The 20,575-nt window shown below is 46.9% G+C and overlaps 1 protein-coding gene across 2 annotated transcripts; it reads left to right on the top strand.

The window, feature by feature from the left end:
• Positions 1-548: 548 nt before the first annotated feature.
• LOC109864621 (zinc finger protein 800) lies at positions 549-17,333 on the top strand. Of its 2 annotated transcripts, XM_031798061.1 has the most exons (8): positions 549-905; positions 6,248-6,321; positions 7,501-7,675; positions 9,542-9,637; positions 9,963-10,106; positions 10,950-11,302; positions 11,402-13,167; positions 14,877-17,333. In XM_031798061.1, coding segments are annotated over exons 2-8 (2,586 nt in total). In that variant the 5' UTR covers positions 549-905; positions 6,248-6,270; the 3' UTR covers positions 14,878-17,333. The 2 variants fall into 2 exon arrangements, with proteins under 2 accessions (XP_031653921.1, XP_031653922.1); XM_031798062.1 differs by lacking the exon at positions 6,248-6,321 and having other exon boundaries at positions 551-905.
• The last annotated feature ends 3,242 nt before the right edge of the window (positions 17,334-20,575 follow it).

Raw genomic sequence — 20,575 nt, 5'->3', positions numbered from 1 at the left:
ACTAAACTTTTTTTTAATTAAATGAGATTATCAAAAGGGCTGTAGATGATGCGTTCTTTAGGGGAAATCCTGTATTCCTGTGTATCAAGGGAAATGTTGAAATATATAATTGTATCATTATTATAATATAGGCCTATCTTATCACTTATGAAAGTAATATATTTGATCCTTAATGAAACAAATGAATCACTGGATAGGCTACTCGTTCACTTCAACCCACAGGTGAACAATTGTAGGTTGCGTTTTGGTGGCAAGATAAATAACTTCGATTTATTGAAATAAATGTATTTTTTCTCAAAATTGTGGCATTGTTCTGTTTGCCCTACTATTAAATAAACTCAAAACACAGAAATTATAAATGGCCATGGTGCAACATTTCCAACAGTTCCAAATCATCAGTTTATTATTTTACGTTTAGCGTTTTACGACTTTTCCCAAGGAATAATGCACTTTTATCAACGACAAGAATGCGCAGAAGAGAACAAAACGACCTAACGTTTCGGTTTAATTTGTGTGTCCTGGATTCTGGAAAGCCTGTGCGCGCGCTTAGTAAATGGAGCACTAAACGGCCTGAATTTGGCAACAGTGTTCCTCGATCACGAGGGGGGGGGGGTCAACTATTCCTCTCCTACCCCCCAAAGTGCCAACGAGACTGGCATTTATAAAGAAAAGTAGAAGTGCTGCACCTTTGCGCAGCGGCCGCCTTTAGCTGAACGGTCCCCTCTGAGTGCACAAAGGCAGCTGCTGGAGGAACAGTTCAGTGCGAGAGCCGAGCGCTGAGAGGCGTAATAAACAACCCCCGGCTAGCTACAGACAGGGACGCGGACTCGAAGTCGCTCCCCGGCCCAAGCCCGTAGCTTTACTCCGTGAAACCGGATTCCATCGTCAGGTTAAGACTTATACAGGTAAGAACTATTCTTAACACATTTATATTCGCCCTAAATGTCTAATCGAAGACCCGGAACGCGTTATGGAAGCGTAAAAACCCTCGCCTTGGCTCCCCGAACGTGGTTGTTTTTGCAGAAAATGGCGTCATCGTTCTCTTGTTCTGCCTGTCCATGGAGGGGAGAGGAATTGGTTTCGGCGACTCAAACTCGCCCTTAAATAATATTTCCAGGGCCTCAAATACGATGATAGTTACAACTAGATGTATTTAGTCATATTTCATTGCTAAAATTAGATTTGTTGGTAAAAATCTAGTCGTTATAAAGACGCGCAAAGCCGGAAGGGTCACCGGTCTGTGCGCCAAGCTGCTTCTTGGAAAAGGTGGCACAGAGCCGCAAAGCGCAGCGTTTTACATTCGTAATATCGTCCACTCGGGAGAGTCTTTACAAAGCCAAATATCTGAGAGTGGTTTAGGGATTTCCCTAAGATGGTGATGGATGTGTTTATGTGAGTGTTGTACGTTCTCGTTGTATTTATTTTGTATGGGTTAGCCCGTTTTTACGCCGCACTCCCCTGCCATGCTGCAAAATGTAGAAGGGGCCTCTCTTTTACGGCTTGAAAGGTGCATTTTGTACTTGGCTTCTGCTTTGATCAAGTTAAGCTGGTCTTTTGTTGCTCAACATACTGGCGTTTTGAGGCTGACAATATAACCGTGTAAAGGAGATTTTCGGGGATAATGAGGCAATGCAAATCGTGCCATGAGAACGGCAAAATGCCCTGCGCTCTGGCTTCCAGATTGCCAGTGAGGACAGCCTGAATAAAATGGTCCTTTGGAACATCACGTAGTTAGCACAAAACTGGGAAAGTTCAGTGCTGCGCAACGATATGCTGCGTTGCACATATCTATGGAAGCCCATTCCCACAATGTCAACAGGCGGCCTACTATCTCAACATTTCGAGATACTATACACAAAAAATGAGATAGTATCTGAACAATTGGATATCTCAATATGTTCAGATACTATATGTTCAGATACTAATTCGAAATAGGCCTACATAAATCAACATTTTGAGATACTAAGTTGACATTTCGAGAGATCCCTAGGCCTATATAGAATGATTCTTAGAAGAAACAGTTGTATTTTACACATACACTGGATAGGTGCAGTGAAATGTTTTACAGGGTCAGCCATAGTAGTACAGCACCCCTGGAGCAAATGAGGGTTAAGTGCCTTGCTCAAGGACACATATTTTTCACCATGTCTGCTTGGGTGTTCAAACCAGCGACCTTTCAGTTACTGGTCCAAAGCTCTAACAGCTAGCCTATGTGCTGCGTGAGGAGCACACTCCTCGGCGTGAGGAGCACAGAGTTTCTCCTGATCTGGTAGGCAAACCTAACTAGGTAAAACTCTGGACCCTAGTTGTAGGGTATGATCTGGTAATAAATCAACGGTAAAACAGTTTTATATGGGCTATGATGGGACAAAAAAATGTCTAATCAGGTCATATGTTTTTTATTAAATTTTTTACTTTGGGCCCTAGTGAGGATGAAACTATCAAAACGCTGTCAAACTGCAGGAACCTTGTACTTGTTCAGATGAATTATGTATTTTTTTAAATGAACTAATGGGAAGTCCTTTACACAGACAGACACAACTGCAATTGGACAATAAAACTAACAGGGTTGCATCATGTAGCCCTTTTCATGTGTAATTGAAAAGTTAATCACACATCCCATTCCAATCAATCATTTTGAATTGAAAATGTCTAGGTAGCCTAGCCAGCCAAAGTTTGCATATTAACCAAATGTGTGCTGTAGTGGTGGTTGTTAGCTGTGGTGGTCAATTCAACTTCTATTCCATGTTGGTTCGACGTCATTTCAACAATGTTGATTCGACCAGCGTGTGCCCAGTGGGTAGGCTACAGTTGATCAGACTGAAGCACCGAGGAATTGTGCAAAAGTTGACAACTCATGAGGCAAATCAGTCTAAACAACAGTAGGCTACTTTGTCCCATCTTTTCAGTGCTTTTTTTGTGCAATATTTGTTATTAAACCAAATCAAAAGTGATAAGCAAATGCCAGCTGACCATTAGCTTGCTGGTGGCCCTGCTGTGCCGGTCTCTGCAACGTGGATAGATGGAAATCGCCACACAATGCAACAAATAAAGAAAAATGACCTATATATGTATGACCTACATCAACATTTTGAGGTAGACCATATCTCTCATGTTGAGATAGTAGACTTAAAAAAAAAATTTGGTGGCGGGAATGGGCTTCCATATATATCGGCAGCTGCTGAAACCACCTGTGTTTCGCCACAATATTTTTTTGGCGAACCTTTTGTAAATACTTGGGGACTTTTGGAGAAAGGAGCACACAATACAGTATTCATGCAGCCCTTTATCCGGGCGCCCGTATGGTCTATGTATGAATGCAGTCCCAAGTTCCACTCGCTGGCTGCCCTGCCCTCCTCTCGATCGTCAGCTGCATGCGTCCTAGCAGAACGTAGCCAAGTGCTGGCTACCATAGATCCACGTTTACCGAGGCCACTCGCTTTCCATGTCTCGTGTACACATCGTATAAGTCGCTGTGTCATTTCGCGCAGATTGTAATGTAATTGTGTTGATTGGGCCATCATATTCAAAACGTAACAATATCCAGACTGGCTACTGCACCCGTCCGTTCGCTCTCGGTGCACAATTTATTAAGTTGGGCTGGCGAGTTATGCAACGAATCCCAACATAATATTCTGGCTAGTGGCTATTGGCGTCGCCACATCTCCCAGCACGGGGGTGGGGGGTGGGGTGTTATAGTTTTAAATGCGGGGTGAATAGTCATCTAGCCACACTGAATTAGATATGTCAAATTTGCAATTCACGAGTGGCATTTGCGTCACAGCCCGCGGCCCTCGCACGCCCATGGGATATGGAGTTGCTAATGGAGACTGCTACCCGCTGAAAGATAACTGTGAACCAAACGCCAACAATCAATGCGCGCTTGCTAGTGGAGACGAGTTGCAATTGGAGATGAAATTGAACAGTGTAGGCATCGTTTTATGGTGTTTTATTTTACGGAATGGCAAAATTTCTTCCCCCTTTGCGTGGAATGCGTAAGGGGATGGTGGCTGGCAGGCTCACACGGACTTTTGTTAGTCAGCGAGGGCAGTTCACTTCGTCCTTCATGTTTGACGAGACCCATTGTGGAGTCGCTGGTGTCGATATCTCGCGACTTCTCAAAATATGGGTATATTTTTCCACAGTATGGTAAACGTACATTTTGTTCGACCGTAAAGCCCTTACGAATAGCGCACACATAAAATTCTAGATAATGAATGATACAAATAAGGCATCCTTTCTGATTAAAGCGGGGGAAACGCAGTGCCATTTCTGGTTTCGTCCCGAGTGGGGCGTATTGTCCAACTGAACGCTTGGTTTTGTTATTGCGCCCCGTTGGGCACTGCGCATGTTAGTTACACTTGTCTCGGGTGATTTTTCTGCTTTCAAACAAAAAGTAGTATTTTATTTTCTCATCGACTTGAATGAAAATCACCTGAATGCATTTTAATTTGACCGTTTTTAGCATGTGGAGATGAGTGACATATTTAGGTAATGTTGGGTTATGATTTTAAAGTGTATGCCTCTACAGTGCCCACTTTAGAAACGAATTTCTAGAACATTTTAAGAAGACTAGCCGAGGGCAAGAGAAAGTATGCCTATATAATGCTATTATGATGTATATTTTTGGTCAAATTCTTCTTCAGATGGATTAAAACGACCAGGAGAGGGTTGCCTAACAACTGAATGTAAACATCCCAAGGCCATCCTATTGTTATGGTCAGATAGGGTTTAGATTGAGGAAGTTGAGAATCACTCACTATAAGGGCAGACCTGCGTTATGATGTGCTGGTGGTCTGTCTAGTGGGTGTGATTATGAGGGCAGAAGCCAGTCTCCATGTGAGGTTCTAGTGTCTCACACGGGTTACAACGTGAACAGGCATCCGTTCTTTATTCCAGCACTTATACACTCATCCCTTTACACACCAGAAATAATTGGTGTGAACTTTTCCTGTCATTTCTTCATTCAATTATGTTCACTGCCTAGCTGCAGCAGTCTGCAGGTGTGGGTTCAGTACTTTCACATCAGTGTACATCTTATCAGGCGACGTTAAAGGGGCAATCTGCAGTTCAAATAAATAACACATCGATGATCCCCGCCACGGATTCGGTAAATAGCTTAGGGATAGGGCTGGAGAAATGTGACCGCTCTTAAAGTCATAAACAGAGCTATGGGTGCAAGGACTGGCCATCCATGAGAACAACATTTGTTTGTAGTTTTAACCATGTTTTGAAGCTATACCGTGTTTGTCTACAAAACATTGTTAACTAGCGTAAAACAAGCAGAAATTTTGGTTTCTGATGGGGTAAGACAATTCAGCCAACTAAGGTCATGAGGTAATTGAGTTATATTCTTCAAGAATCAATCGGACATTTGTATGTCATGAATTTAAAAGCAAAAAAATTAATAATGATGTAGCAATCACAGATTTCCCGTTTTAAAATGACTCTCTGGTGAGTTTGTTCTGGTAGCAGTGTCTGTCTCTACAGGCCCACTGATAAATACACACTTCATCATATTACCTGAGTAGGAACAACTACTTCTGGCTCTGTCTCCATGGAAACGCCCGTGCGTGTTACCAAGTCTTCGCCACCAGGTCACCTCTCTGATGATAGCTGCATGTTTTCTGATTGAGCCTCACGACTTTGGATTGACTCCAATGATACCCGGCCGTCCGGTCTGATGCTGTCAGAGAGCATTACCGCTGAGCTCTTCATTGAACATACTCTTGTATTTCTCCCCGCTCTGAGACGGCGATGACCATCTTCCTCCTAATGCATTAGGCTATAGGTTTGGAAGAATGGAAATCTGAAAACCTAGTTTTGATCGAATCGGTGCAAATTGAGGACCGGTTCACCCACTTAACCAAAACATTTGCAATGTGCCTTACGGTAACCTAAAGTGAGTCAGCAAGCACTAGCACGGTGACCAGGGAAAACTACCTGGAAGGGAGTTAGAGGAACCAGACTCGGGACAGGGGGGGTTGACTCTTCAGGGGTGGTATATGGTTTGGGCAGTTTCTGATAGAGAGACACACACACTTTACTTGGAATAATACATGAAGACTTGGAAGTGTGCTGACAGTCAGGCAGGTGGATGTGATGGATGGAACTGCACTAGCCTGGGACCACCACTAGAGGGGGGCTTTACCTCTGTTTTCACCTCTGTGACGGCATCGAAACATGGTTTGGCGATGATGGGGAAACACGCACACTGAAACATGGGCTCATTCCAGTGTTGTTGCAGGTGTTTGGTAGAGGGAGAGCAGCATGGTGAAGGCCAAATCCGCTCCGAGGAAGACCTCTCAGCAACACACGAAGGTAGAGACAAGACAGTCCCCCCCTCCCCCCGTATATATCCTACCAGTACACAGTCCCAATAGAGCCCCAAATATATACTATCCCCTCCTCTCCTGAACAATAGCCCCTCACCCCCAGTGTACTATGTTTATATCCTGACTCCCAATCTACACACTGAGTCCTCTCAGTGGTTCAGGTACCATCCCTCTACTCCTCCCCGTTTCCAGCCCACTCTGTCTTTTCCTTTTCACAGCGTCTGTCATGCAGCAGTTGAATACAGACAGTCATCCTCACTGTTTACTCATCAATCAGTGAGAGAGATGACTGAGAGAGTTCTCTCTCTCTCTCTCTCTCTCCTCAGACTTACAGTGCCTTCAGAAAGTATTCAGAGGGGAGGGGAGAGAGAGAGAGAAGCCAAGGGTCAGTGTAGAGTCCCTTATCTCTGACAGCCTAGTGTGTGTGTGTGTGTTAGCTGGGTGTGCTGGGAAACATCTCCATCACCCTGGAGAGAGAAACAGAAAGACAGACAAGGCGAGAGTCTCACCCAGCCAGTAGTGGAACCACCACCCGCCCTTATCAGACCCAACCAAACAATGCCACGTGACACCGCAGGTGTCGAGATCAGCAACAGCACTGCTGATCAAATAGCGTTTGGCATAATGAGTCATTAGGTATCTTTACTCAGACCAATTATGCAGCTATAGAGGTGGTTCCGTAGTGCCGTGTACAGTATTTCTGTCTCTCCTATATAAGTAGGGTTCTCCCATAACACTTATAGCGCTGGTGTTACACAGGCTAGTAGAGAGTGTCTGTAGATGTACAGGTAACTGCCAAAATAAAGGAAACACCAACATAATGTGTCTTATTTGGGCATTGGGACACCACGAGCAACCAGAACAGCTTTAAACCCCCTGTGCTCCTCTGAGACCTCTCTTTCAATGTCACTGAGATCTCTTCTAGCCATGGTAGTCAAAATAATGGGCAACTGGACATTTTTATACATTGCCGTAGGCAAGATGGGATGTTAATTGCTTAATTAACTCAGGAGCCACACCTGTGTTGAATTACCCGTACCTCTTTTTCCAACTCCGCACCACACACCCTCTGTCCCAGTGTTTCCCTGACCATCGTATAGCCCAGGAATGTCTGTGAGGTTTAAAAGGTAAACTTCACCATTCTCTGTGTCTGTCTACGTATCAGAGTTCCAGCAGGATGGAGGTGGAGATGGAGGAGATCCCCCAGGACGAGCCCAAACCTGAGCCTGAGAGCCATGTTACCAGAGACCAGTGCTGCCAGACAGACGAGCCACAGCCCAGCAGCCCTAACCCAATGACTGACCTTAACCCAGGCCCCGACGCAGCCCCCAGGACACCGGGTAAGACTGCCCGCTTGTCTACACCAACCTACCGTTAGTTTGATTGAAGTCCTTCAAACACACTGCGGAGCACTAGATACAATATATTTATTCAGTCATTGTTGGCCAGTCTGTCCTGACTGAGGAGACTGGGAGAGTGGCTGAGGAGAGTGACAGAGGAGACTGGAAGAGGAGAGGGACCGAGGAGAGTGACGGAGGAGACTGGAAGAGGAGAGGGACCGAGGAGAAGAGAGGAGAGGGGCCGGGGGGAGAGGAGAGGGGCCGGGGTGAGAGGAGAGGGGCCGGGGTGAGAGGAGAGGGGCCGTGGGGAGGGGAGAGGGGCCGTGGGGAGGGGAGGGGAGAGGGGCCGTGGGGAGAGGAGAGGGGCCGTGGGGAGAGGAGAGGAGGAGAGGGGAGAGGGGCCGGGGGGAGAGGAGAGGAGAGGGGAGGGGCTGGGGAGAGGGGGGGAGAGGAGAGGGGCCCGGGAGAGGAGAGGAGAGGGGCCGGGGAGAGGAGAGGGGCCGGGGAGAGGAGAGGGACCGGGGAGGAGAGGGGCTGGGGAGAGGAGAGGGGCAGAGGAGAGGAGGGGTGCCGGGTAGAGGAGAGGGGAGGGACCGGGGAGAGGGGCTGGGGAGAAGAGAGAAGATGGATCGAGGCCGGGGAGGGACCGAGGGAGAGGGGAGGGACAGAGGAGAGGAGAGTGACAATGACAGTAAATGAAGTGGATTTGTACTACACAGTACAGCTCAGAACAGTAGAGTATAGTTCAGTACAATAGAGTTCAGTACCGTAGAGTATAGTTCATTCAGTACATTACATTAATTTGGTCTGGTCCAGACTTGACCAAATCTGAATAATCATGGACGTCTATTGGGCCGAGTGAAGGCCGGTCGGGACCGGACCAAAAATCAACATCCGTGGACATTGAAATCAAGGCCACCAAATGTCAACTACTTTTCAATGTCTATGGACATCCGGTGTCGAAACAAAAATAGACTCTTAGCATTCATTTGACACTCGCTCCTATTGACCTCTCATGTTGGTGCTCGTGGCTCCTTTTACATGGAAATGCCCTAAAGCAGTATGGCTGAAGCCTGTCCAGATCCTTCACGTCAGATGAAGGCGAGGAGAAGAGGAGAGGAAGATATGCTGGAGTATTGACGTGCAGCTGGAGACAGGTGAAGCCTCAGTCCAGGGCCCAATCCCAGATGGACCCCTATGTACTTGTGGAGATCTGAGAGGATTTGACAGGTGTAAGCAATGTGGCAATAGCTTCCACCTTGCCCTCTGATATTTTAGGTGGAAGTTTCACCATATTTCTTAGGGGTCCATTTGGGATTGGAGAGAGAGACCCCACTAACTGTAGCGAACGTGTGAAATATCTGTTGCATCAACTGTCTGTTGCATAAAACTCACACACACACACGCATATTTCCTGTTTGTCCGACTCTAGCGGGGCGGAAGGGGTGAACTGGGGTGTATTCATTACGGAAACCGCTAAGAACCAAACGGATGCAAACGGAGCAAAACTGGGAGGGACCTAACTGAATGATTCCCATAGGAACTCGTTTGCGTTTTCCGCTTGGAGTAAACGCAACAGACGAAATGTTTTGCAACAGAATGGGTGTAATGATTACTGCCGTGTTTGGTGCTGGCTGTGTCGGCCCGTCTGATTGGTCACCATCTGACCCCGGGCTGTAGGGGGGGGGTCAGCTTAAACCAGCACCCCCTGAGGGGCTGCCACCACTTCTATACTTATATGCCCAGGATCTGTCAACAAACCCATCCTAGTCACTTTCTATAGGAAATAGCCACTCTCTACACACACACACACACCATGGATGAGGGCAGAGTGAAGTGTTGTATTGAAGTGTGTGACCTTTGCAGGGTACTGCGTGGAGCCAGGTGACCCTCCTCTGTTGCAGCAGCAGCTCCAGACCTCCAAGTCTGGCATCCAGCAGATCACAGAGGTCTTCCGCTCAGGTAACATCTAGTCATGCTACTCCGACTGCACTGAGGTCTTTTAATCAGGAATCACGACACAGTCGTACGTTTTGTGATGAGACATGACTCAAGTACAAGTACAACACCTAGCTTCTACTCTTTCAATGTTTGCACCTCTGAAGAAAAATAGTGATCGCTCGTCCAGCAAACCAAATCTATTTAATCACGTCTATTATATTCCTTCCGATATGCAAACACCGAAGGGTTTTAGGCTCTAGGAGTTGATGGCCCAGTCCTATTTGTCCTGTCTGTCTGTCTCCGCCAGCGCTCCCTAACACTGCCCCCTGGTGTTGTCTATGTGTAGGTACAGCCCAGCTGAAGCATATGCTGCTGAATGAGGTGGACACCATCTTTGAGTGTAAGACATGTCGCAGCTTGTTCCGGGGCCTGCCCAACCTCATCACCCACAAAGAGTACTACTGCCTCACCAGACTGTCCAAGCCGGACGGTACGTGGCTACATCTCGCTCTCTAGTTCTGTCTCTCTCCCTCTTTGTCAATGCTTGTCTCCCACTTAATGCCTATGCTTGTCTCTTTTATACTGTCACCCACTTTACTCACTCACTCACTCACTCACGGTCTTCGTTGGTCTACACTCACTCTCTGTCTCTCTCTCCACGTCTCTCTCTCTGTCTCTCCATGTCTCTGTCTCTCTCCACGTCTCTAACTCTCCCTGTCTCTCTCACGGTCTCTCCATGTCTTTGTCTCTCTCCCTGTCTTTCCATGTCTCTCCATGTCGTTGTCTCTCTCCCTGTCTTTCCATGTCTCTCTCCCTGTCTCTCCATGTCTTTGTCTCCCTGTCTTTCCATGTCTCTCTCCATGTCTCTCCATGTCTCTGTCTCTGTCTCTCCCTAATGTAGTTGGTCCCTTTCTCTCCTGTCCTCCTATACTCTAACTAACTAAATTATCTTTCATGCTCCAGCCTCTGTCTTTGATCCAGCCTCATTAGCCACTACTCTTCCATTCTCTATGACTTCTGTCTATATCTAGAATATCCTCTTGTTATCTCATCTGTGTATTGAACTATAACCACAAAGACCATGTCTGTGAAAACACAAAGATGCATTAAATTGCTATTTAATTATATGGTTGTAACGTGGTTGCTGTTGCCACAATGTGCTCAATGTGTTTCTCCCTTTGGCAAGTTTAAAAATGTTCCTTCGGTTGGAATGTTCCTTAGTGTTGTGACGTATCTAGGCTCAAAACACATCACGTTTGGGAGCAAATATTGGTGTCTGATTGAAAACGTTATTTTCCTAATGTCTTTCTCTTCCTCCCCCCTGACCTCTTAGATCCAGCGGGCGAGGGTGACAAGCAGAGCGGGGCCATGAAGGACCTCCTGGAGGCCATCTACCCCAGGAAGGACCGGCCGGACTACGTGATGCGCCTGGAGCCAATCCAGACCTCCAATAACGCTGTGTTCCAGTTCATGTCCTCAGAGGAGGAGCTGGCCCACTTCCCCCGGGCTCCACACACCCCTGGAGGGACCCACACACACAGCCCTGAGCCCTGGGGGGAGCAGGGAGGGACGCCGGAGAATGGACAGACAGGAGAGGGGGAGGGGGGGAGGAGGAGTGACCAGGAGGAGGAGGAGGAGGGAGGAGAGGAGGCGGCGCAGCCCGAGGAGGAGGGGTCTACGAGCGGGGTGGGTACATACAGGAGAAAGGTTGCAAGCAGACACATGCTCACACACACACACACCAACGCTCACTGTAATACTCTCCCTCTGTCTCTCTCCCCCTAGGTGGAGGACGTTACCATCTCGTGCTGCCTGTGTGGTAAGGACTTCAACTCTCGCCGCAGCATCCGCCGCCACTGTCGCAAGATGCACCAGACCAAGCTGGAGGAGCTCCGGAAGTTCACCGAGACGCGCACCGTTCCCATCAGCCTCCTCTCCATGGTCAAAGGTCGGTCCCGCCCCTTGCACACGCCCAGCGGCAAGTCCTGCCCCGTCTGCTTCAAGTCCTTCGCCACCAAGGCCAACGTGCGGCGCCATTTTGACGAGGTGCACCGCGGCCTGCGCCGGGACACCATCACGCCGGACATCGCCACGCGCCCCGGCCAGCCGCTGTCCCTGGAGGCCACGCCTCCCCGCAAGAGCGCCAACTCCTCACCCACGAGAGGTCACACCCTAAAGAGCGGAGGAGCCGTGGCTGCTACCACCCCTCAGCCCCCCAAAAGCTCCACCGCGGCGCCCCCTGCCCCTTCTCTCCTGGCATCGGCCCTGTACAACCTGGCTTCCTGCCGCTGTCTGCTCTGCAAGAGGAAGTACAGCTCCCAGGTCATGTTAAAGAGACACATGCGCATCGTCCACAAGATCTACAATCTCAAGAACCTCAAGAACGTTAGCTCCGTCTCCATGACCACGGCCGCAACCACATCCACGGCGACCAACAAAAACAACAGCAGCAAAACAGCGACCAACACTGACAGCACCCCTAGCAACAGAACCCCTATCAACAGCCTGAGTGTGAAGGAGGAGGCGGTGGAACCCTGGGACGACCCTGACTCCAGCCCCGCCTCGACGCCAGGCGACACGGACGGGAGGGACATGGACAGGAAGGGCGTCGCCGTGGCAACCAAGGCAGGTCAAAAGATCAAAGAGGAAGACGGTGGCGGAAGCCCCAAGACATGGACTCGTTCCACGTCCATCAACAGCACCGGTGGTACTAGTAGCGGGACTCTTGGGAGACCCCCTCAGAAGCTCTCGGTGGGGTTCGACTTCAAGCAGCTGTTCTGCAAGCTGTGCAAACGTCAGTTCAGCTCGCGCCAGAACCTCACCAAGCACATCGAGCTGCACACGGACGGGACGGACATCTTCATCAAGTTCTACCGCTGCCCGCTCTGCCGCTACGAGTCCCGGCGCAAGCGCGACGTCCTGCGCCACGTGACGGTGGTGCACAAGAAGTCGACGGGCTACCTGGCCAAGATCGTGCCCAAGCTGGAGTCGCGTGCGGTCAAGCGGCCGGCTGAGGTGGTCCTCAACTCTGCCCCCAATGCCAACAACAACAAGAGAGGAGGAACAACGGTCAAGGAGGAGGTGAACGGGTGCCACTCAGCCCCCTCCCCCCATACGCACCCAGTCACACGCAAACAGGAGCTCCTCAACAACTCCTCCTACCCAGTCACACGCAAACAGGACCTCCTCTCCTCCACCTCCTCCTCCACTCCGGTCACTCGCAACCAGGAGAGACAGGAGAGGCAGCAGGAGGCCCAAACCGGGTCACCTGTCTCCCGTAAGAACGACAAACAACTCCCCGACACCCCCGCCCCGACGCCCCTCAACACGCGTCGCCATGACGCTCACCAGGAGAGCAGCAGTAGCACAGAGGTGCGTGTCACCAAGAACTTCTCGCTCCACGCGTGTGACGTGTGCGGCCGGGCCTTCGCCAAGAAACTCTACCTGGAGTCCCATAAGAGGAGCCACCGGAACGCCACGCCACCGGTCAGCACGCCGCCCAGCGGCGCCAGGGCTAAGGGGGTCAGCACTCGGTCCAAGGCACTACTCTGGTGAGCCTCACTACACATATGGTTGTCTTTATCTTGTTGTTGAGAGGAAGTGCCGTATGATATGGGTTGTTATGAGAGAGAGAGGGAGGGAGGGGTGGGGGCGGACTAATAGAGATGGAGCCAGGAGAGTGGGGTTGGGGCGATATTACATCCATTGACGATGATAGACAGCCTATTTGAACTTGACTGGGGGGTGCACAGCAGGGCACCACACGGAGTGACCTACCGAGTAATATCCTATTCGGGTATAGCCTAGTTCAATATGTTTTATAGAGTGGAGAAGTCCTCCAAATATTGTTTCTCTCTGTCTCTCTCTCTCCGTCTCTTTTGCCCTCAGAACAGCCTCAATTCGTCAGGGTATGGGCTCGACAATATGTCGAAAGCATTCTACAGGGATGCTGGCTCATCTCGACTCCACAGTTGTGTCAAGTTGGCTGGTTGTCCTTTGGCACCTGCTACCATACCCCTGTTCAAAGGCCCTTAAATATGTTGTCTTGCCCATTCACCCTCTGAATCCTTCTTTAACCTGTCTCCTCCCCTTCATCGACACTGATCGAAGTCACCCAGATTCAACTGGTCAGTATGTCATGGAAAGAGCTAGTCCGTATCTATCTTGCTGTTTCTTTTGGCTGTATTCCCGTCTCTCTCCCTTTCGACAGGCAAGGGCAAGGGCTGGGGCAAGGGCTGTTCTCGGTCACAGCTTTATGAGAGATGGAACCAACAATATTAAGAGAGGAGGACGTGCCAAATAGAGATGATGTTATCCAGGTCTGAAGAGGACCGACTTAGGTTCTAAATAACGGGACAGGAAAAGAAGCTAACTACGGCAAGACAGCCTGATCAGTTGACTGTCACTGTGCTCCATCATGTGAGCTCCACACAGACACGGGCAAACCCATTCCATGCCAAAAGCTCCACCAGACAATAATATTAGAAAATATTTTCCCGCACTCAGCCTCTGCCTGGACATTATCTTATGTCATGATTTGTCCAGTTGTAGCATGTGATTTCGCGCTATAGCCCAACGGGGGATTTTTAGTGTTCTTTAGGGGGGTGGGGGTGGGGGGTTGTCCAATAGGGGGCGATACCTTCGTATATCACAATGTTTTTTATGAGTACAGATGTCCTCAAGCTTCCTCCTCTCTTCACTCTGTCTAGTAAAATATGGATTGTGTAGCCAGGCCCGGATATGAGGCCGAATCCGTCCTCCAGGTTTACTCCCCCGGGCTCTGTGTGGTCTGTTTGAGGATGAGCCTCTTTAGCTGTGATTAAACTAACCCCACCACTGTGTGTGTGTGTAGCTCAGTGTTAGTCACAGTGGGGTGTCAGGAGACCACAGAGAGGGGAAGAACATTCTCTTTTTAAACCCTTTGGTCAGTCTGCTACGACACACACACACACACACACACACACACACACAGGCTGATTCAGGTGTTACGTCTCTTCCAGAGAGTTGAACTTGTTTTCTCCCCCGGACGACTGTAGGTTTCAAAGGGAGCGAGCACAGACACCTGATTAAAGTGTGTGTGTGTGAGAGTGTCCAGACAGACAGTTGATTAGTGTGTTAGTGTTTATGTCTGGGAGGAGGCTGGTCCTTGGGGTAGTGATGTTACAGCAGCGCAGAGGAGAGAGAACAGAAACCGTGTTTAAACCGGCTCTAATTGACTGGCGAGTGCCTTCTAACAGCTGCTGTTCTCTCTCTCTCTCAGATCCCCAGGTCTCGTGTCACTCCTGGTTCTTGGGAGCCTCCATCCTGAGAGGAGAGACTTAACGGATGAAAGAGCACCGCTAACGATGATGAAGAAAGTAGCTGGGCTGGGAAAGTGGTGCAAGCGAAACAGAGAGAGGGAGGAGAAGGGGTGAAAGAAGGAGACTTCACATCTAAGGGACCAAAAGTATTGTTGGAAACCCCGCACTAGAAGGGATGGGAGCCAACGTGATGCCAGAGGAGTGGAGTCAGTGGACACTCAAGGAGCCATCTGCGGAGGCACTGATGCTATCACACTGCTGTGTGTAGGTTACCATCATTGTATGTACATGTAGATCCATATATATATATATATAAGGTTTATACAGGCTCAAGTCTAGACCAGGTTCAGGTATATATATACCTGAACCTGGTCTAGACTTGAGCCTGTATAAACCTTAGGGGTGGGGAGAGAAGAGGGCAGGGTTGGGAGCGCTCTTAGCACACCATAGATATCCCATATCTGACCAGTAGAGGGTGCTCCAGTTCTGCTTTATAGGATTAGACTTTAAGGTAGGGCTCTCCAACCCTGTTTCCGGAGAGCTACCCTCCTGTATGTTTTCACGCCAAACCCAGTGGTGTCTTACCTGATTCATCTTATCAACTAGCTAATTATTAGAATCAGGTGTGCTAGATTAGGGTTGGGGTGAAAAACCTACAGGACGGGTTGGAGAGACCTCTCCATGTGTATGCTGTGAAGTTGGCCCAGCCAGAGCCAGCAGTAGTGATGTTAGTGGTTTATTTCCCCAGCTCATAGTAAGCTATCCATCCACTGGAAAAGACTCCATATTAACTTCATCCAGATAGGCTTGAGTTTTTCTGGCATTCCAAGAGATATAGTTTGGGTGATTATCTGACAAAGAAAGACAAGTAGATAGCTGACCAGCGATACTCTGGCACATTGAAGAGACTGTGACCATTTGATTGATTGTTTGATTGATTGATTGGCTATGGCTGTGTTTAAACAGGCAGCCCACTTCTGACTTTTTATTTTCTCGCTAATTGGACTTTTGACCAATCAGATCAGCTCTGAAAAAGCTCTGATAGGCAATTCTCATGAAACTGTAAAAAATGAATTAAAGTGTAATTTTTCACAGAATTTCCTCTTGAATCACTGAGATTAGGATCTGTGCTTATCTATTTCATAATTATTCTACTTTTTTTTATCAGATATTATGCATTTTACTAGCCTTTTCACAAAACTCACCGTAACAGTTTTCGTAGTCCCAAAAAGTTCTATATATTTATAATATTTGTTAATATTGCCCTAATGACAAGGCCTGAGTTAAACATTACACTGAAAATGTAAATATTTCAAATGAAATTGTTCAGTTATTCTAAAATGAAATCAGACTTTCCAATTTGAGCTCTTTAGCTGATTCGGTAATTACAGTAATGAAACACGTCCTCAGACAGACACTGTGTTTGCATGTAATAAATATTATAGTTTAATGTAAACTTCAACTACTAATCCATTTTTATGATTTATGGACAAATGTATGATATATGTACAGCAACATATTTTGTGTTAGGTTTTCTAAAGAAAACATTTATAATCACCCGAGAATTTAATCCGGACGGTGACATTTCAGGAATTAGAATTTGGGGTGAAAATGTACAAAATTCAGGGAAAATGTTACCTTCCCAATAACTAGATATCTTAGTCCTCAGAATGATAGTTAATTTTTCCAGATGCACCATGGTTTTGTAGCTCAATTTGCTACAGACTTTTAAAAATCATGATGTGAAAAGATCCGATTGGTCAAGAAAACAATTAGTGGGGGGGGGGGATCTGAATTATGTCTTGTTCAGTCAGAAAGCCATGGCACAGTAGAAAAGAAACAGACCAAATTGTATTTTTCTAATGGAAAAGCTTGTTAAAATATCATATGGATGGTATAAACAATAGATATATTGGCAGATGTATAGGTGATGTATAGTTTTTGTTTCAATCTCCCTGAAAAGTAGATATATTGTATAGCCTACTGTTGGTTGCATATGCTCCAGTATCTCTGAATAGTGAGAGATTTTGTTTTCCTCTATTTGTTCAAAGCACTGAAGAATCTGTTACGTTCAGACTCTCACTCATACGACTGTGTCAAAACCAGATGATGAAATGACGTAGGGAGTTTTCTTTCTTTAAAGGAGAAGATGTGTGTTTTTGGCGGCACATCTGTGACCAAGCAGAAGGGAAATGAAGTGATTTTCCTTTTCATGACTGACTTTCCTTACTGGTCCTCTACATTCAGATATAAAAGAGTGGAGACATTTTTCCAGGCCTACTAGCTGACCTAAAGCACCTCCGTAGGATAAGGAGAAGAGTAGATCAGTTAGGTTTTCTGTTGAAGATAACGTAACCCATTAATCCATCCTGAAGAAATCAACTGTTACCCCAATAATAAACAGCCCAAAAGGAAAATGTGTTCTTGTGTTTTTATTTTGTAGTTGTGAAATTGACATTTCCCCCAGTATTTCAGCAAGAATCAATTGAGATAATCAAACCCTCAGCATTTGTCAGGAAAGCTGTGAATTAACTATTCAGTTCATGGTTATTCCATTTGAACTAGTTATAGCCCCCCCCCCCCCCCCCCCCCCTGTCTCAAACCCAGGCCATATTGTGCAGCTTTGCTTGTCATGGGGCCTACACACACAGACACACCTCATTAATTCATTATGGCGGTGTTATGATACTGATGTTTTTTTAGAAATGATGGCTTCTACGGTTGTGGTTAGCACATCTCCATCTAGTTGTCGCGTCAGGGACAACTGTAGAATTTAGCTAAGCCTAACCCTTTTCCTAACCTTGACCTAATTCTCCTAACCTGCTACATTAGTTCTCCTAACCTGCTGTGTTAGTTCTCCTAACTTTAAGTCCATAGCTGAACTCCATCTAGCCACAATCGTAGAAGCCACCAATTCACAGAAAGTAGGCTATACCAGGGGTTAAATTGGTTCAGGTTCTGCCAGGACCTATGATCCAAATGAGAGCCAGGTGGAGCTGAGACACAGTACCTTTTATATTTAAGCAACAGAAAAATCATACAACCCCATATTATAATAGTTTGCCTATTCAATTGGTCAGCTTTTGCATTCTATGTGGAAAAATAATATTCCTCTCTGTGCTTTCAAATTGCAGGTGGCGCCCAGGGAGAGAAACATGCATTCTCAGTCATTGTAGCCTTCAACATTCTTAATGCAGTCGTGGAAAAACACCTTTGAAAGTAGTTAATGGCCACTCTTAAAAGAGGAAGATCATAGGGCATTCTAGTGGTGAACTGCACCATTTTAGAAGTTTTTAACAGTGGCATGGTTTATAGGTCCCTGCTATCTGGGATCCTTGGGACGTTCATACCAATTGAAGTACCATACCATTTGAAATAGTTAATACAGTTCCTTCAGAAAGTATTCAGTATTTTTTTCCACATTTTGTTACATTACAGCCATATTCTAAAATTGATTAAATATATTTTTTTCCTCATCAATCTACACACAATACCCCATAATGACAAAGCAAAAACAGATTTATTTAAATTTTGACAAATTTATTTGAAATAAAAAACAGAAATACTTTATTTACATAATTACTCAGACACTTTGCCGAACTGAGCAATCGGGGGAGAAGGGCCTTAGTTAGGGAGGTGACCCAATGTTCACTCTGACAGAGCTCCAGAGTTCCTCTGTGGAGATGGGGGAACCTTCCAGAAGGACAACCAGCACTCCACCAATCAGGCTTTTATGATAGAGTGGCCAGACGGAAGCCACTCCTCAGTAAAAGGCACATGACAGCCTGCTTGGCGTTTGCCTAAAGGCTCTCAGACCATGAGAAATAAGATTCTCTGGTCTGATGAAACCAAGATAGAACTCTTTGGCCTGAATGTCAAGTGTCACTTCTGAAGGAAACCTGGTACCATCCCTACAGTGAAGCATGGTGGTGGCAGCATAATGCTGTGGGGATGTTTTTCTGCAGCAGGAACTGGGAGACTAGTCAGGATCGAGGGAAAGATGAACGGAGAAAAGTACCATCATCTTGCCTATGCCGCTCTGTACCATCACTCATTCATATATCTTTATGTACATATTCTTTATCCCCTTACACTTGTGTCTATAAGGTAGTAGTTTTGGAATTGTTAGCTAGATTACTTGTTGGTTATTACTGCATTGTCGGAACTAGAAGCACAAGCATTTCGCTACACTCGCACTAACATCTGCTAACCATGTGTATGTGACAAATAAAATTTGTCACATACAGATTTGATTTGAGATCCTTGATGAAAACCTGCTCCAGCGCGCTCAGGACCTCAGACTGGGGTGAAGATTAATCTTCCAACAGGACAACTACCCTAAGCACACAGCCAAGACAATGCAGGTGTGTCTTTGGGACAAGTCTCTGAATGTCCTTGAGTGGCCTATCCAGAGCCCGGACTTGAACCCGATCTACTATTTCTTTAGAAACCTGAAAATAGCTGTGTCCCTGAAAAGCGCCCTGTCCAACCTGACAGAGCTTGAGATGTTCTGCAAAGAATAATGGGAGAAACTCCCCAAATGCAAGTGTGCCAATGTTGTAGCCTCATCCCCAAGACTCGAGGCAGTAATCACTGCTAAAGGAGCTTAAACAAAGTACTGAGTAAAAGGTCTGAATACTTATGTAAATGTAATATTTTATTTTTAACAAATTTGCTAACATTTCTAAAAAACTGTTTCGCTTTGTCATGGGTAGGGCTTTGTGGCTTTGTCGTGTGTAGATTGATGAGGGCAAAAAATCATCAATTTTGGAATAAGGCTGGCTGTAACATAACAAAATGTGGAATAAGTCAAGAGGTCTGAATATTTTCTGAATGCACTGTATATGGGTTAGCGTTAGCATTAGGTAGGGGTTAGCGTTAGGTAAGGTTAGGGGTGAGGGTTAGCATTAGGTAAGGGTAGGGTTAGCATTGGGTTAGGGTTATGGTTAGTGTTGGGTAGGGGTTAGGGTTAGCATTAGGTAAGGGTAGGGGTTAGGGTTATGATTAGTGTTGGGTAGGGGTTAGGGTTAGCGGTAAGTAAATGTAGGGTTAGCGTTGGGTTAGGGTTAGCATTTGGTTAGGGTTAGCATTGGGTTAGGGTTAGCATTGGGTTAGGGTTAGCGTTAGGGTTTAGGGTTAGCGTTAGGTAGAGGTAGGGATTAGGGTTAGTGTTAGGTAAGGGTAGGGGTTAGGGTTAGAGTTAGGTAGGGGTTAGTGTTAGGTCAGGGTTAGCGTTGGGTTAGTGTTAGGTAAGGTTAGGGTTTAGGGTTAGCATTAGGTTAGGGTTTAGCGTTAGGTAATGGTAGGGATTAGGGTTAGCGTTAGGTATGGGTAGGAGTTAAGGGTTAGGCAAGGGTAGGGGTTAGGACTTAGGGTTAGCGTTAGCGTTAGGTAAGGGTAGGAGTTAAGGGTTAGGCAAGGGTAGGGGTTAGGACTTAGGGTTAGCGTTAGGTAAGGGTTAGGCAAGGGTAGGGGTTAGGACTTAGGGTTAGTGTTAGGTAAGGGTAGGATATAGGGTTAGCATTAGGTAAGTGTATGGGTTACGGTTTAGGGTTAGCCTTAGGTAAGGGTAGGGTTTTGGGTTAGCTTTGGGTTAGGGTTTAGGGTTAGCATTCGGTAAGGGTAGGGGTTAGCGTTAGGTAAGGGTAGGGGAAGGGTT

The sequence above is a fragment of the Oncorhynchus kisutch genome, linkage group LG19 (assembly GCF_002021735.2).
Source record: "Oncorhynchus kisutch isolate 150728-3 linkage group LG19, Okis_V2, whole genome shotgun sequence".
Lineage (NCBI taxonomy): Eukaryota > Metazoa > Chordata > Actinopteri > Salmoniformes > Salmonidae > Oncorhynchus > Oncorhynchus kisutch.
This window is presented reverse-complemented; position numbering and strand designations above follow the sequence as displayed.